The 19278-nt window shown below is 41.2% G+C and overlaps 1 protein-coding gene across 1 annotated transcript in view; it reads left to right on the top strand.

Annotated features, from left to right (window-relative positions):
• Window positions 1-7122: 7122 nt before the first annotated feature.
• The window catches only part of LOC120059971 (ryanodine receptor 3-like), a 153962-nt gene continuing 141806 nt past the window's right edge, over window positions 7123-19278 (top strand). Inside the window, exon 1 of the mRNA XM_039009049.1 lies at window positions 7123-7217. Coding sequence (XP_038864977.1) covers window positions 7170-7217 — 48 coding nt within the window. The 5' untranslated portion in view covers window positions 7123-7169. The remainder of the gene's footprint in view (window positions 7218-19278) is intronic.

Raw genomic sequence — 19278 nt, 5'->3', positions numbered from 1 at the left:
CAACTACTTGTCAGATAGAGTTCAGTGTGTCAAATCGGAGGGCCTGTTGTCCGGACCTCTGGCACTCTCTATGGGGTACCACATGGTTCAATTCTCGGGCTGACTCTTTTCTCTGTATATATCAACGATGACGCTCTTGCTTCGGGTGATTCCCTGATCCACCTCTACACAGACGACACCATTCTGTATACATCTGGCCCTTTGGACACTGTGTTAACTAACCTCCAAACGAGCTTCAATGCCATACAACACTCTTTCCGTGGCCTCCAACTGCTCTTAAATGCATGCTTTTCAACCGATCACTGCCAGCCAACACCTCTTTGGCCGCCTTTCCTTCCAGTTCTCTGCTGCCATTGACTGGAACGAATTGCAAAAATCGCTGAAGTTGGAGACTTATATCTTCCTCACTAACTTTAAACATCAGCTATCTGAGCAGCTAACTAATCGCTGCAGCTGTACACAGCCCATCTGTAAATAGCCCATCCAATCTACCTACTTCATCCCCATATTGTTTTTATTTACTTTTCTGCTCTTTTACACACCAGTATTTCTACTTGCACATCATCATCTGCACATCTATCACTCCAGTGTTTACTAAATTGTAATTACTTCGCCACTATGGCCTATTTATTGCCTTACCTCCTCACGCCATTTGCACACACTGTATATAGACTTTTTTTCTATTGTGTTATTGACTGTATGTTTGTTTATTCCATGTGTAACTCTGTGTTGTTGTTTGTGTTGCACTGCTTTGCTTTATCTTGGCCAGGTCGCAGTTGTAAATGAGAACTTGTTCTCAACTGGCCTACCTGGTTAAATAAAGGTGAAATATAAATAAATAAAAAGCACTGAGAAGCAGTGCCTTAGACAGCTGCACCACTCAGGAGCCCAGTAAATTGAGGTAAATGGAGGGTCACAAATTAAATTCGGTAAAAGCAATCGAGAAATAGGATACTGTACGCCATACAATTTGTGTTATATTGTACGACTGCTATTCCTTTGTTAACCCAATGTAATGTAACCTAACGTAACATATTCCACTAAAGCAGTCAATCATAATATATCATACTAAATTGGTCAAAGCATACTGATGCAATCAAGACGTTGGATACTATACGTCCTACAGTTTGTATTATATTCTAAGACCGTTATTCCATCGGCAGCCTAATGTAATGTAAGCAAACATAACGTAACATACACTCTTAGAAAAAATTGTTATATCTAGAACCAAAAAGGGTTCTTCGGCTGTCCCCATAGGAGAATCCTTTGAAGAATCCTTGATGGTTCCAGGTAGAACCCTTTTGGTTTTATGTAGAACTTTTAGGGTCCTACATGGAATCCAAAATGGTTCTACCTGGTACCAACAAAGGTTTTATCTGGAACCAAAAAGGCTGGAACCATATAGCCTACCTACCGGCTCCCTAAAAAGTCCGGTAAACAAAAGTTTTCTGTGGATATCTTATCTAAAATTTAGAGCAGCTGAAGGACAAACAGCACATAAAACCGATAGAGTAAGTTAATTGTAATTTTATTCAACATTCTGGCTTGTAAGGAACATTTACACGATTTTGCAGGGATTAGTTTCAGGCTGTATTTACCAAATAATTGTCTATTACAGCCTAATTAATCAAGCTGTAAACCACTCCTTTTTGGGGGTTTCAGGTCAAACATTTTGAGAACCACTTTTAGATGAACATCCATCATTCCAATTGGAACAATGTCACAAGGTGGCAGCATTGGACCATAAAATAATAGGCAATCTCCAATTAAGACTTAAGGCACAACATCTGGTCTACTGTTCGAGAAAATACAATTATAGCCCATGTCAAGCAAAATTATTATTAATTATAGATCTATGTATTTGTTTTTGTGAAATAAATGACTAATTTGCCCTCAAGAAATACAAAACTGAGGCGGAGGGGTGAGGAAGAACTATTCTCTGTCAAGATGGTCAAATATTGACCTTACAAACATCTTAGTACATAAGCTCTTTAACATTGTTTTGTTCAAGTTCAAGGTTTTATTGTCACATGCACAGTGAAATGCTTAGCTTGCATTATCAACAGTGCAGTAATCAATATAAAAATAGTATAACTAATAAAAAAAATGTATATACAGTACCAGTCAAAAGTTTGGACACACCTACTCATTCCAGGGTTTTTCTTTATTTGGACTATTTTCTACTTTGTAGAATAGTAGTGAAGACATCAAAACTATGAAAAAACACATATGAAATCATGTAGTAACCAAAAAAGTGTTAAACAAATCAAAATATATTTGAGATTTGAGATTCTTCAAAGTAGCCACCCTTTGCCTTGATGACAGCTTTGTACACTCTTGGCATTCTCTCAACCAGCTTCATGAGGTAGTCACCTGGAATGCATTTCAATTAACAGGTGTTCCTTGTTAAAAGTTAATTTGTGGAATTTCTTTCCTTCTTAATGCGTTTTAGCCAATCAGTTGTGTTGTGACAAATAGGGGTGGTATACAGAAGATAGACCTATTTGTTAAAAGATCAAGTCCATATTATGGCAAGAACAGCTCAAATAAGCAAAGAGAAACGACAGTCCGTTACTTTAAGACATGAAGGTCAGTCAATTCAGAAAATTTCAAGAACTTTGAAAGTTTCTTCAAGTGCTATGATGAAACTGACTCTCATGAGGACCGCCACAGGAATGGAAGACCCAGGGTTACCTCTGCTGTAGAGGATAAGTTCATTAGAGTTAACTGCACCTCAGATTGCAGCCCAAATAAATGCTTCACAGAGTTCAAGTAACAGACACATCTCAACATCAACTGTTCAGAGGAGACTGCGTGAATCAGGCCTTCATGGTCGAATTCCTACACAAAAAAACACTACTAAAGGACACCAATAATAAGAAGAGACTTGCTTATTAGACCGGTGGAAATCTGTCCTTTGGTCTGATGATTTTTGTTTCCAACCGCCGTGTCTTTGTGAGACGCAGAGTAGGTGAACAGATGATCTCTGCATGTGTGGTTCCCACTGTGAAGCATGGAGGAGGAGGTGTGATGGTGTGGGGGTGCTTTGCTGGTGATACTGTAAGTGATTTATTTATAATTCAAGGCACACTTAACCAGCATGGCTACCACAGCATTCTGCAGCGATACGCCATCCATCTGGTTTGCGCTTAGTGGGACTATCATTTGTTTTTCAACAGGACAATGGCCCAACACACCTTCAGGGTGTGTAAGGGCTATTTGACCAAGGAGAGTGATGGAGTGCTGCATCAGATGATCTGGCGTAAACAATCACCCAACCTCAACCCAATTGAGATGGTTTGAGATGAGTTGGACTGCAGAATGGAGGAAAAGCAGCCAACAAGTACTCTGCATATGTGGGAACTCCTTCAAGAGTGTTGGAAAAACATTCCAGGTGAAGCTGGTTGAGAGAATGCCAAAATTGTGCAAAGCTGTCATCAAGGCAAAGGGTGGCTACTTTGAACAATCTAAAATCTAAAATCTATTATGATTTGTTTCACACTTTTTTGGTTACTACATGATTCCATATGTGTTATCTCATAGTTTTGATGTCTTCACTACTATTCTACAATGTAGAAAATAGTACAAATAAAGAATAACCCTGGAATGAGTTTGTGTTTCCAAACTTTTGACTGGTACTGTATATATTATAAAGAAAACACGAGAACAAGAAATAAGATATGAAGCTTAATACCAAATGCACAATGTGCAGGGATACTGGAGTATTTGAGGTAGATACCGTACATAAATAGTAAAAATTGTATTTTTTTATTTCACCTTTATTTAACCAGGTAGGCCAGTTGAGAACAAGTTCTCATTTACAACTGCGACCTGGCCAAGATAAAGCAAAGCCGTTCGACACATACAACAACACAGAGTTACACATGTAATAAACAAACAAAGTCAATACTACAGTAGAAAAAAAAGTCTATGTACAGTGTGTGCAAATGAAGTAAAATAAGGGAGGTAAAGGCAATAAATAGGCCATGGTGGCTAAGTAATTACAATATAGCAATTAAACACTGGAATGGTAGATGTGCAGAAGATGAATGTGCAAGTAGAGATACTGGGGTGCAAAGGAGCAAGATAAATAAATAAATAAATACAGTAGGGGGATGAGGTAGTTGGATGGGCTATTTACAGATGGGCTATGTACAGGGGCAGTGATCTGTGAGCTGCTCTGACAGCTGGTGCTTAAAGCTAGTGAGGGAGATATACAGCTTCAGTTATTTTTGCAGTTTGTTCCAGTCATTGGCAGCAGAGAACTGGAAGGAAAGACGACCAAAGGAGGAATTGGCTTTGGGGGTGACCAGTGAGATATACCTGCTGGAGCGTGTGCTACGGGTGGGTGCTGCTATGGTGACCAGTGAGCTGAGATAAGGCGGGGCTTTACCTAGCAAAGACTTGTAGATGACCTGGAGCCTGTGGGTTTGGCGATGAGTATGAAGTGAGGGCCAGCCAATGAGAGCATACAGGTCGCAGTGGTGGGTAGTAAATGGTGCTTTGGTGACAAAATGGATGGCACTGATAGACTGCATCCAATTTGTTGAGTAGAGTGTTGGAGGCTATTTTGTAAATGACATCGCCGAAGTCGAGGATCGGTAGGATGGTCAGTTTTACGAGGGTATGTTTGGCAGCATGAGTGAAGGATGCTTTGTTGCAAAATAGGAAGCTGATTCTAGATAACATTTTGGATTGGAGATGCTTAATGTGAGTCTTTTTTTAATGTGAGTCCCATTAAAAAGTCACATTAAAAACTCATAATAATAAAAATGGTAAACAGTATGGCAGCAGCATAACCGATGGATGGCTGTGTATGTGGTGGTGAGTGTGTCCATGTAAGTGTGTGAGTGAGTGTGTGTGTAAGACTGACAGTGTAGGTACGATGAGCGGATATGTGAACAGGTGTCACGGAATACTAGGTGTGTGAGGGAAGAATCAGGCGCAGAGAGCAGAGAGTTCCATAGGGAGAAGTGCACTTTAATATGGCACCAAAAGCAATGCCCAAAACACAGGGCGCGAAAAATATGGACCAACCCAAAACACAGGGTACCCAGTCCGGAGCACGAACACACCCAACAACACAAATACGTAACACAAGAATAATCCCGCACATTTACATTTTAGTCATTTAGCAGACGCTCTTATCCAGAGCGACTTACAGTAGAGTGCATACATTTTATTACATTTTTACATACTGAGACAAGGATATCCCTACCGGCCAAACCCTCCCTAACCCGGACGACGCTATGCCAATTGTGCGTCGCCCCACGGACCTCCCGGTTGCGGCCGGCTGCGACAGAGCCTGGGCGCGAACCCAGAGACTCTGGTGGCGCAGCTAGCACTGCGATGCAGTGCCCTAGACCACTGCGCCACCCGAGAGGCACAAAACAAGGGCGGGTAAACTAGCTTTAAATAAGGAAGCCCATCAGGCAAACGCAAATAGACACATGTGCAACTAATAAGACAAAACAAACAGATTACGGAAAAAGGGATCGTGGCGGCTAGTAGGCCGGTGACGACGACCGCCGAGCACCGCCCGAACAGGCAGGGGAGCCAACTTCGGCGGAAGTCGTGACAACAGGGCTTGAAAGTGACTGGTAGCAACAATATATAAATACTTTTGGTACTCTACTAGTGGTAATATCTATGTGTAAACACAAACAATAGTGACCAGTAGCAGGATAAAATAGATAGGTTCTAATGGTAATGCCAATCAATAATCAAATAACAGCAGAATAGTGGTGGTAATACATCTAATCATTAACCATTTTAGCTTCAGCGTAGGTGTGAGGGGGAGCAGTAATTGTTAGCCATTTAACAGTCTAATGGCCAGGGGATAGATGCTGCTTAGGAGTCTATTGGTCTGAGCCTTGATGCGCGGGTACCGTCTGCCAGACCGGAGCATGGAGAACAAACAGTCCATGTCTGCAGTGGCTGGAGTCTTTGGCAATTTTTCGGAACCTTTCTCAGACACTGTCTGGCATGTACTTCCTGGATGGCTGGGAGCTCACCCGCAGTGATGCGCAGGGCTGTCTGCACCACCCTCTGTAGGGCCTTCTGGTCAAGGGTGGCGCAGTTTCCATACCAGACAGTGATACAACCAGTCAGGAGGATGCTCTCAATGGATCAGCTGTAAAAGTTCCCAAGGATCTAAGGGGCCATGCCAAATCATTGCAGCCTCCTGAGGGAGAAGAGTTACACTTTGTGTCTCAGAAAAATACAGAATATTGCTATTGCTGCACAACTTGACCTCGTTTTAGGCTGTGGATCTGACTAAAGCTATGAACATTAGCTAAGTAAGCCTAATGAAAGTTGAGGTTATGCATTGATTTGCTCTCTAGTGTTGCAACATTATTTGAATCAAGGTTGTTTCCTTCCATGTTGTCAAAACAATGGGCTTTAATATGCTGCTGGACTGTGTAGCCTATGTAGGCCTATTATAGGTACTATTTACACATTTAACCTGACTCTACAATACATTATTTATTTAAGCTACATAAGTCGATTTGTAGCCTACACTGAATATTGAACATTATTTAATTGTTCGCTAATAGCCAATATTGAAGCCATACTTGTCATTCTGGGTGCTGTCCATGGTGTTGATTTTTGGAAGCACTTAGGCCTACTTGGCTACAATGTCATGCATCTTGGATGCTTGATAGCCCAATTTTGCTATGTCTATTCTACACACCCAAATATACCATATACCATCGAATACCATCGCTGTAGCATATGTCATAGATTCTGTTGGCCAACGGAAAACCAATTGTCGTGCGCAATTATGAAAGCTCGCGCTTCAATGTTTAAGGTATATTAATCATTTGTATTTTTATTTTATCTTTATTTAACTGAATAAGATCCACTGGTGACGTCGACGACAAAGACCCCACTGCCGTATTTTGACTGCAAGACTACGCTTCACATTCCAGACCCGTTCTCATTTGCTCCAGCCTATACCAACGCTCACACGCTCCTTCGGGAACAGCACTGCTGGCATTTGCAATGAGCGAGCGGGCGTGAGTGACAGGCTCCAGTAGTTCGCTCGGTCTCCGGTATATGGCTGTGGATTAGCTATATGCTAATATCGATAAGAGAGAGGAGCAGCAGCGTGGTGCTGCAAGCCGAGAGTGGAGGCTACCCGAGTCTGAGCAGGCTCCTCAACAGCCATGGCTGAAGGTGGTGAAGGGGAAGATGAAATTCAGTTCTTGAGAACTGTAAGTAGCCTAATTTCCGTCCGCTATTTCGTGAGGCAACATGCCTCCTGTGTGCATTTCGAGCATCTTATCCCATGCATGTCGATGCCTATGTAATAGCCTACTGCTATTAGCCTTACAGATTATGCTTTGTGCAGCCAGGTTATAGACTACATGTTGATTATGAAATATGGCTATAATGTAGCCTAAAGTTCTAATTACGAGTAGACTGTCTCCTGAACGTGTTGGCTTTATAACCACCGCGCTTTTTGGGTAGCCCTCCATAACCTGCTCCCTCGTAAAGCAGACCTGCCTCGCGATGACAGGATCTTTTTGGGGAGCCCTCCATAACCTGCTCCCTCGTAAAGCAGACCTGCCTCGCGATGACAGGATCTTTTTGTTTGGCGCATCCCTCACCTCGATGCCCTCCTAGATTTAACTTGTCCGGTTGTCTCAGTACGTTTTGCTATTAATGAATACAATGAAATGCCTACCCGTGTAGGCCTACTACTCTATCCAGTTTACGCGACAATCTCTGTCTCACTTCCAGCCCACAACCCTCCTGCTTTGTTGTTGTTAATTGATAACAACGTGTCCCTTTTCCAGGCGTATCAATGCTGTCTATAGTTAGAAAAAGTTCACCTTTGCATGCCTAGTTCTTATTCAAGGAAATGTTTCAACTCACAAGATATTGGTGAACAACTTCTACTCTGAACCTCAAATTCTGCGTATGGTGTCTATCCAGGCAGATTTATATGCAATAAACAAATAACACAAATTATCATGTTATAATGAACAGCAATAGCTTAATATAGGCCTAATATTTTTATGGTCATTTTTTGTGATATAGATATATGAGGTATTGGCAGCACATAGTTCCCAGTGCTCTCCCAGGACTCCCAGTTTAGGCATGTGAATTATCAGATGGCAACAAGGATTTGTGCAATGGACTTCCTTGGTTCTGTCTAACCATGCTGTCAGGATCGCAGCACATAAACCTGTCAACACAATGTGGTCCTATACTAATTAAAGTAGGTGCTGTAACTTGAGGTGGAATGGCCCAGAGGAGCTCCTCTCTTTATGGTCTACACTACTTGGTACTACTCAGGTCTTACTATAGTGTGGCTTTGCAGTTTATGCTAGAAAAACTATTGTGGGTGAAAATAGGTGAAGATGCATTGATTACTGATCCATAGGCTAAGATTGAACTGTTTTTTTACCATTTATTTGGAATACTTTTTTATCCTTCTGCCCTGTAGATTTATCTACAAAATTGAGGCTATTCCGAAACCAAACTTGAACCAGAGTGACAATCCACCTCTTAAGAGAGGCTACTTACTTGGAAATTAGCAGTGGGCTTACTAAGTCTTACACATTTGCATTGCTTTGGAAGCCTCCTGTATTCCCAGAGATGCCAGTGGGGTTTAAAATGAGCCCCTGAAAAAGTTGATGATTTCAATGCCCCGCAGCTCCCTGTCCTTTGTTACCACTACATTCAGAGGTCATTACATCAGCATTCACACTGCCCCAAACAGTGCTGACATTTCAGCACCATTACTGCTTGGAGAGCTAGCACCTGTGTCAGCCAGCAGTCTGCAGTTGTGATCTACACAGTAAAAACAATGAGCAAAAGTTCTGGAGTTGGCCCTTATGGGGTTTCTTAGTCAATCAAATTTGTCCTGGCTGGTCCCACCGCAGTTGTCCTGTTAGGAAAAGTTCAAATGTGAAGCTTTGAGTTGCAAAGGCACTGCTCCTTTAAGAGGCTTTGCAGCTTGTTGCATCTTTCCACACGGGGCAGCAGCAGCTGACTGGATGACACGGGGATGGGGATGGGGTCTGCGCTAGTGTGTGGATGTGTGAATGCAAAGTGGGCTAGGCAGTGTGGTGCTGCTGTTTAGGATGGGTGTTCCGCTAGCGGAACTCCTCCCACATTCCACTGAAAAGGCAGAGCGGGAAATTTAATTATTATTATTTTTTTAATATTTAACTTTCACACATTAACAAGTCCAATACAGCATTTGAAAGATAAACATCTTGTGAATCCAGAAAACATGTCCGATTTTTTAAATGTATTACAGCAAAAACACCACGTATATTTATGTTAGCTCACCACCAAATACAAAAGAGGACAGACATTTTTCACAGCACCGGTAGCATGCAGGTAGCATGCACAAAGCCAACCTAACTAACCTAGAACCAACCTAACTAACCTAGAAACAACTCCCTCAGATGACAGTCCTATAACATGTTACACAATAAATCTATGTTTTGTTCAAAAAATGTGCATATTTGAGCTATAAATCAGTTTTACATTACTGCTACCATCATAGCTACAGTCAGAAATAGCACGGGAGTAGCCAGAGTAAATACAGACACCAACGTCAACTACCTAATTACACATCATAAAACATTTCAGAAAAATATATGGTGGATAGCAAATGAAAGACAAAGATCTTGTGAATATAGCCAATATTTCCGATTTTTAAAATGTTTTACAGCGAAAACACCACGTATATTTATGTTAGCTCACCACCAAATACAAAAGACAGACAGACATTTTTCACAGCACCGGTAGCATGCAGGTAGCATGCACAAAGCCAACCTAACTAACCTAGAACCAACCTAACTAACCTAGAAACAACTCCCTCAGATGACAGTCCTATAACATGTTACACAATAAATCTATGTTTTGTTCAAAAAATTTGCATATTTGAGCTATAAATCAGTTTTACATTACTGCTACCATCATAGCTACCATCATAGCTACAGTCAGAAATAGCACGGGAGCAGCCAGAGTAAATAGACACCAACGTCAACTACCTAATTACACATCATAAAACATTTCAGAAAAATATATGGTGGATAGCAAATGAAAGACAAAGATCTTGTGAATATAGCTAATATTTCCGATTTTCTAAGTGTTTTACAGCGAAAACACAATATATCGTTATATTAGCTTACTACATTAGCTAGCACACAGCAGCATTGATTCTAGTCGAACGGTAGCATAGCACAGTTCGACAGATATATGAAAAAGCATCCCAAATTGGGTCCTTATCTTTGTTGATCTTCCATCAGAATGTTCTCCAAGGGGTCCTTTGTTCAGAAACGTCTTTATTTCGATCCAGAACGAACGATTTCCCTCTTGAATTAGCAAGCACACTGGCAGTGCGACGCTAACCTCTCCATCTTGACAAAATTCTTGCGTCGCATCACGTCTAAAGTCCAGAATAAATTTCAATAATATAATTAAACTATATTGAAAAAACATACTTTAGGATGATATTGTGACATGTATCGAATAAAATCGAAGCCGGAGATCATATTCATCAATAACAACGGTTTTCCAGGAGGCGATACCAGGTCCAAATTCGCGCCTCCCAACAAAAAATAAATGGCGGTCCTCTCAATCAAAGAGGTTGTATTCAACCCCTGAACGAGATAATCACCTCATTTCTGCTCTCATTTCCGCATGACACCCAGGGGAAGGCGTATGGCGTGTTTCTACAGTCATAAGTGACATGCCCTTTTATAGACAAGCTCTTGAAGAGAGACCTCGATTTTGGAAATCTCACTTCCGGATAGGAAATTGGCTGTAAAAAGAGTTCTGTTTCACTTAGAGAAATAATTAGAACTGTTTTAGAAACTAGAGAGTGTTTTCTATCCAATATTAATAATAATATGCATATTGTACGAGCAAGAATTGAGTAGGAGGCCGTTTTAAATTTTGAACGATTTTCCCCAAAAGTGTAAACTCCACCCCTAATCCTAAAGAGGTTATGGTCTACACTACTTGGTACTACTCAGGTCTTACTATAGTGTGGCTTTGCAGTTTATGCTAGAAAAACTATTGTGGGTGAAAATAGGTGAAGATGCATTGATTACTGATCCATAGGCTAAGATTGAACTGTTTTTTTACCATTTATTTGGAATACTTTTTTATCCTTCTGCCCTGTAGATTTATCTACAAAATTGAGGCTATTCCGAAACCAAACTTGAACCAGAGTGACAATCCACCTCTTAAGAGAGGCTACTTACTTGGAAATTAGCAGTGGGCTTACTAAGTCTTACACATTTGCATTGCTTTGGAAGCCTCCTGTATTCCCAGAGATGCCAGTGGGGTTTAAAATGAGCCCCTGAAAAAGTTGATGATTTCAATGCCCCGCAGCTCCCTGTCCCTTGTTACCACTACATTCAGAGGTCATTACATCAGCATTCACACTGCCCCAAACAGTGCTGACATTTCAGCACCATTACTGCTTGGAGAGCTAGCACCTGTGTCAGCCAGCAGTCTGCAGTTGTGATCTACACAGTAAAAACAATGAGCAAAAGTTCTGGAGTTGGCCCTTATGGGGTTTCTTAGTCAATCAAATTTGTCCTGGCTGGTCCCACCGCAGTTGTCCTGTTAGGAAAAGTTCAAATGTGAAGCTTTGAGTTGCAAAGGCACTGCTCCTTTAAGAGGCTTTGCAGCTTGTTGCATCTTTCCACACGGGGCAGCAGCAGCTGACTGGATGACACGGGGATGGGGATGGGGTCTGCGCTAGTGTGTGGATGTGTGAATGCAAAGTGGGCTAGGCAGTGTGGTGCTGCTGCAGAAGCAGGCAGGCTGCTCAAGACGTGCCACAGCAGAGCAGAGCAGAAATTATTCATCAGGCCAAGTTGCAGCTGAGCTGAACCATTGAGCCGTCAATGACTCTCGTCTCTCTATCCTCATGCTGATGCCACACACATTAGAGCGCACACAAATGCACACACTAATACACACCCTTGTGCATGCACACATTAACATCCAATCAGAACCGCACACACACAGTCTCTGACTGATCTTGCCTTTGCGTGGATACTGTTTAGCTGTAAACAGGAAGCATGTTTTCCTCCCACATTCAAATAGGTGCACAAACTACCTTTTCTCTAGTAACAACTAAACAAAGTAATTTCCCCTAAAAGAGAACAGAGAAATTAGCCCCCTGGTGGCCTGCTGTCTAAAGCCAGCCACGGGTTTTACACACCCGCCAAGCTTCTGGGAGAGCGCGATGGTACCCTTTTGATTAGAGAGTATTTCTCTGTCATGGGTAATTTGATGCTACAGGAAGAGAAACAGCTCTTATTGTGCTCATGTTTAATGTTAGAGGGTGCTAGTGGGATAGGGGAGAGTATAATAAGGCTCCACATCACAATGAGGTACGGTTGTTTCTCTATTTGTAGATGTCCTGAGATGCACCAGCATAGTGGCCTCATAAGCAGGATGATGATTAAAACAATATCAGCTTATTTGTATTTGTATTTATTATGGATCCCATGGGGCCCGGCAAAATTAAGGCAGTTATACAATTTTAAAAACATTACAATACATTCATTACAGAATTCACAACACACTAAGCATAACGGATCAGACTGTTTGTTAAGTAAGAACAGTTTTTCAAATGAACTATAGTACGTTGTGTCGCTTTTAATCAGTATCAGTAGCCAGTCCTTGTGCTTGTTTGCACACGTTTCGTGCCATGGTTCCACCTGTAACTTAACACCCATGGACTCTAACAGGGAGCTGATCTGTGGACGGATGGAACAGTCTGCAGAGGGAAACAAGCCATTGGCTTTTTCTAATTTTGTTTGTTATTTTGCCCTAAGTTTGTCTGTTTGATTGTGCTGTGATTCTGACAGGAGGCCTCTGATTTGTACATGCACCACGCTGCGTGGGGCCTGATGCACACATCAGATCACTAAGGAATAGATATGTGCTGGGTCCACAACCCCCTCCTCGGTAAGAGCCCCAGCTGGGAGAATATCAAAGTCTCCGGCTCCATTAGCAGGTAGTGGGGTAGTGGAGGCAGCAGTGAAAAGGGCAGCGTATGAGTGTGACTAATGTGCTATGGCAGCGTTTGGGACTGTTACGTTTTATGTGGAGAGACTGTCTGACCTGGTGTACCAACCAGCTGTCAGCACATTCAGAGAGAAAAGCGTTTGGTAATGAACCACCACTGCTCCCCTCCTAACACAAAAACAACTCCAGGTAAGCTTGACTTGGCACCAGCTCCAAACAGACGCTGGCGTGGAACGTCTTATCCTGGCTGGTGGGTGTATTCTCTAATGGCAGCAGTGCGGGATAGCTGCCTCCTCTGCCACACACACGTTTCTCTGTGAGTGCTTCTGGCTGTTTCTCTCTCAATTCAATTTCAATTTCAATTCAAGGGCTTTATTGGCATGAGAAACATATGTTAACATTGCCAAAGCAAGTGAAGTAGATAATAAACAAAAGTGAAATAAACAATCAAAATGAACAGTAAACATCACACTCACAAAAGTTCCAAAAGAATAAAGACATTTCAAATGTCATATTATGTGCAAATAGTTAAAGTACAAAAGAGAAAAAAAATAAACAGAAATATGGGTTGTATTTACAATGGTGTTCGTTCTTCACTGGTTGCCCTTTTCTTGTGGCAACGGGTCACACATCTGCTGCTGTGATGACACACTGTGGTATTTCACCCAATAGATATGGGAGTTGATCAAATTTGGGTTTGTTTTCAAATTATTTGTGGGTCTGTGTAATCTGAGGGAAATATGTGTCTCTAATATGGTTATACATTTGGCAGGAGTTTAGGAAGTGCAGCTCAGTTTCCACCACATTTTGTGGGCAGTTTGCAAATAGCCTGTCTTCTCTTGAGAGCCAGGTCTGCCTATAGTCAAAGCTTTCCTTAAGTTTGTATCAGTCACAGTGGTCAGGTATTCTGCCACTGTGTACTCTCTGTTTAGGGCCAAATAGCATTCTAGTTTGCTCTGTTTTTGTTAATTATTTCCAATGTGTCAAGTAATTATTTTTTTCTCATGATTTTGTTGGGGACTCTTCTCCATGCTCATATCTCTGTAGGTGATGGCTTTGTTATGGAAGGTTTGGGAAACGGCTCTTTTCTGGATTTGGATAATTAGCGGGTATCGGACTAATTCTGCTCTGCATGCATTATTTGTGGTTTTACGTTGTACACAGAGGATATCTTCGCATAATTCTGCATGCAGAGTCTCAATTTGTGTTTGTCCCATTTTGTGAATTCTTGGTTGGTGAGCGGACCCCAGACCTCACAACCATAAAGGGCAATGGATTCTATAACTGATTCAAGTATTTTTAGCCAGACCCTAATTGGTATGTCAAATTTTATATTCTTTTTGATGGCATAGAAGGCCCTTCTTGCCTTGTCTCTCAGATCGTTCACAGCTTTGTGGAAGTTACCTGTGGTGTTGATGTTTAGGCCGAGGTATGTATAGTGCAACGGTGTCTAGATGGAATTTGTATTTGTGGTCCTGGCAACTGGACCTTTTTTAGAACACCATTATTTTTTGTCTTACTGAGATTTACTGTCAGGGCCCAGGCCTGACAGAATCTGTGCAGAAGATCTAGGTGCTGCTGTAAGCCCTCTTTGGTTGGGGACAGAAGCACCAGATCATCAGCAAACAGTAGACATTTGACTTCAGATTCTAGTAGGGTGAGGCTGGGTGCTGCAGACTGTTCTAGTGCCCTCACCAATTTGTTGATATATATGTTAAGGAGGGTGGGGCTTACGCTGCATCCCTGTCTCATCCCACTGCCCTGTGGAAATAAATGTGTGTTTTTTGCTCATTTTAACTGCACACTTGTTGTTTGTGTACATGGATTTTATAATGTCATATGTTTTTCCCCCAACACCACTTTCCATCAATTTATATTGCAGACCCTCATGCCAAATTGAGTCAAAAGCTTTTTTGAAATCAACAAAGCATGAGAAGTCTTTGCCTTTGTTTTGGATCATAGCCTGGTTCCTCTCTAGGTTTCTTCCTAGGTTTTGGCCTTTCTAGGGAGTTTTTCCTAGCCGCCGTGCTTCTACACCTGCATTGCTTGCTGTTTGGCGTTTTAGGCTGGGTTTCTGTACAGCACTTCGAGATATTAGCTGATGTACGAAGGGCTATATAAAATAAACTTGATTTGATTTGATTGTTTGTCAATTAGGGTGTGCAGGGTGAATACATGGTCTGTCGTATGGTAATTGTGTAAAAAGCCAATTTGATATTTGCTCAGTACATTGTTTGCACTGAGGGAATGTATGAGTCTGCTGTTAATGATAATGCAGAGGATTTTCCCAAGGTTGCTGTTGACACATCCCACGGTAGTTATTGTGGTCAGATTTGTCTCCACTTTTATGCATTGGGGTGATCAGTCCTAGGTTCCAAATATTGGGGAAGATGCCAGAGCTAAGGATGATGTTAAAGAGTTTAAGTATAGCCAATTAATATTTGTGGTCTGTATTCTGTCATGACGTTGCCATGTTGGTGAGGTTTATGACCACCATAAATACCTTTCCCCCTTTTCTCTCTCTACTCTACAGAATGGACTCTTGGAAAGACCTTTGTTAACATAGAGAGAGTATTGTAACATCAAAAGGTTGGGGAAAAGAACAATCTTTATGTAATTCAACCAGTTGAAAGTGTTCGTTGGTACTTAAAGAATATGATGTCCGATCAGTTGTCGTCTTAGACATTATTACTGATGATAGGACAACATAAACTGTATTTTGGAAAGTCTACACATTCTAGTTTCAGTTTCAGATTCACATGGGATTGTTGTGCAATTTAAATGTTTAAATATGAAACTATTTGTGAAAAGATGAAATGTAATTTTAGTTTTTAAAATGAGAGAATTGTTTTCATAAGTAAAATATGCTCAATCAGTGGCTACGCCCACGTGAATAGGCATTGGTTGGAAATGATGAGCCAATCCCTTTTCTACATTTCTATAAGAGCCCCCGTGACCCAATTCACGCAAACTAAGCCAACTTCAGCGTGAGCTCTGGTTGCGAATGGTTGAACGACTACAACCTAACAAAATTAGCATTGTGTTCCCGATGACGTGAGGACTGATGTCCATACGTTTAAAATGGCGAATTTCAACGTGGAGGTGACGATCGCCACGCTGGAAGGATGAATTTCGACTATACCAGCCAGAATATAGCATGAGCTTATAGTATGGCAACTTGATATGAACATTGAACTCTTATTCACTAAAGAAGTGATACATCCTAGACGTTGAGTTATCAGCAACAGCTGTAAACGTGCGTGGCCTAGGAAAGGACGGACAATCTCTTCAGAACGACAGGGTACCACAACGTATCCGTTCTACCAAACGACGACAGTACTACAACGTATCCGTTCTACCACAAGCCGACAGACAACAACGTATCCGCCCAGAAATATTCTTCAAAGGACAAGAGAGATCTCTGCTGGGCAAGCCAGCCTTCCATCTTCGACCAATCTATCGAAGCGCAGCTCAGAGTAAATATATTTATTGCATTTTCCTTTTCCGAATGGGCGGTTATTTAGAATGCATAAGATTCTGTATTTACAATAGCATAGCTTCATAAGGTCCGATAGAGACCCAATCCTTTTGTTCCTCAGTCTTCCCGCGCTTTCATTCAAACCCAACTCCCTTTCTTTGTGTAACCAGCCGTCATATATTTTTCGTCCTCTAGGGACGTTTTCTTTTATGACATAATTAGTAATCAATGTATGATCCATCTTGTGTATATGTAATTCTGTGTGATTATTTAGGTATTTAGTAAATAAATAATTGAACCAAATTTTGTATTGCTGATTCAACCTGTTAGCCAGGGTTGGTGAAGATAACCAAGAATTTTACAACGTTCAGATGAGACTGAATAAGGTGACGATTAATAATTGACTGCTATTGATTTAAAAGATTATCAGGTCTTTAAGATTTTATTCGGAAGACAACAGCTCTATAAACATTCTTCCGTGGTGCCCCGTCTTCCTAGTTAATTACATTTACATGATTAGTTTAATCAGGTAATATTGATTACAGAGAATTTATTTGATAAAATAGCATGTCATATATCACTTAATCCATAGTAAAGACACAAAAATTCTATCATTTCATTGAGGATACCATCAACACCACAGGCCTTTTTGGGTTGGAGGGTTTGTATGTTGTCCTGTAGTTCATTCAGTGTAATTGGATATTCCAGTGTGATCTGATAATCTTTAATGGTTGATTCTAAGATGCGTATTTGATCATATATATGTTTTTGTTGTTTGTTGTTTGTTTAAAGGGCCAAAAAGATTGGAGAAGTGGTTTACCCATAGATCTCCGTTTTGGATAGATAACTCTTCGTGTTGTTGTTTGTTTAGTGTTTTCCAATTTTCCCAGAAGTGGTTTGAGTCTATGGATTCTTCAATTACATTGAGCTGATTTCTGACATGCTGTTCCTCCTTTTTCCATAGTGTATTTCTGTATTGTTTTAGTGTTTCTGGGTCTCTGTTTTTGTTTGGATAGGTTTCTCAATTTCTTTCTTAGGTTTTTGCATTCGTCATCAAACCATTGGTCATTGTTGTACATTTTCTTCGGTTTACTGTTTGAAATTTTTAGATTTGATAGGGAAGCTGAGAGGTCAAATAAACTGTTTAGGTTTTCTACTGCCAAGTTTACACCTTCACTATTACAATAAAACATTTTGTCCAGGAAGTTGTCTAAAAGGGATTGAATTTGTTATTGCCTAATTGTTTTTTGGTAGGTTTCCATACTACTTTCCTTCCATTCCTAGCATTTCTTAATATTTTTCAGTTCCTTTGGCTTTGATGCCTCATGATTGAGTATTGCTCTGTTCAAGTAGAGTGTGATTTTGCTATGATCTGATAGGGGTGTCAGTGAGCTAACTGTGAACGCTCTGAGAGACTCTGGGCTGAGGTCAATGATAAAGTAGTCTACAGTACTACTGCCAATAGATCAGCTATAGGTGTACCTACCATAGGAGTCCTCTTGAAGCCTACCATTGACTATGTACATACCCAGCGTGCGACAGAGCTGCAGGAGTTGTGACCCGTTTTTGTTGGTTATGTTGTCATAGTTGTGCCTGGGGTGCATATGGGGGAGGGAATGCTGTCACCTCCAGGTAGGTGTTTGCCTCTCTGTGTAATGAGGGTGTCAGGTTCTTGTCCAGTTCTGGTATTTAGGTTGCCACAGACTAGTACATGTCCCTGGGCCTGGAATTTATTGATTTCCCCCTCCAGGATGGTAAAGCTGTCTTCATTAAAGTATGGGGATTCTAGTGGGGGGATATACAGTTGAAGTCGGGAAGTTTTCACAATTCCTGACATTTAATCCTAGTAAAAAATCCCTGTCTTATGTCAGTTAGGATCACCACTTTATTTTAAGAATGTTAAATGTCAGAATAATATTAAAGATAATTATTTATTTCAGCTTTTTTTTTTTTCAACACATTCCCAGTGGGTCAGAAGTTTACATACACTCAAATAGTATTTGGTAGCATTGCCTTTAAATTGTTTAACTTGGGTCAAACATTTCGGGTAGCCTTCCACAAGCTTCCCACAATAAGCTGGGTGAATTTTGGCCCATTCCTCCTGACAGAGCTGGTGTAACTGAGTCAGCTTTGTAGGCCTCCTTGCTTGCACACTCTTTTTCAGTTCTGCCAACAAATTCTCTATTGGATTGAGGTCAGGGCTTTGTGATGGCCACTCCAATACCTTGACTGTGTTGTCCTTAAGCCATTTTGCCACAACTTTGGAAGTATGTTTGGGGTCATTGTCCATTTGGAAGACCCATTTGCAACCAAGCTTTAACTTCCTGACTGATGTCTTGAGATGTTGCTTCAATATATGCACATCATTTTCCTCCTCATGATGCCATCTATTTTGTGAAGTGCACCAGTCCCTCCTGCAGCAAAGCACCCCCACAACACGATGCTGCCACCCCCGTGCTTCACGGTTGGGATGGTGTGCTTTGGCTTGCAAGCCTCCCCCTTTTTCCTCCAAACATAACGATGGTCATTATGGCCAAACAGTTCTATTTTTGTTTCATCAGACCAGAGGATATTTCTCCAAAAAGTATGATCTTTGTCCCCATGTACAGTTGCAAACCGTAGTGTGGCTTTTTTATGGCGGTTTTGGAGCAGTGGCTTCTTCCTTGCTGAGCAGCCTTTCAGGTTATGCCAATATAGGACTCGTTTTACTGTGGATATAGATACTTTTGTATCTGTTTCTTCCAGCATCTTCACAAGGTCCTTTGCTGTTGTTCTGGGACTGA

This window comes from Salvelinus namaycush, chromosome 15, assembly GCF_016432855.1.
Source record: "Salvelinus namaycush isolate Seneca chromosome 15, SaNama_1.0, whole genome shotgun sequence".
Lineage (NCBI taxonomy): Eukaryota > Metazoa > Chordata > Actinopteri > Salmoniformes > Salmonidae > Salvelinus > Salvelinus namaycush.
The sequence above is the reverse complement of the archived record's forward strand: the minus strand, read 5'-3'. Positions and strand labels throughout refer to the sequence as shown.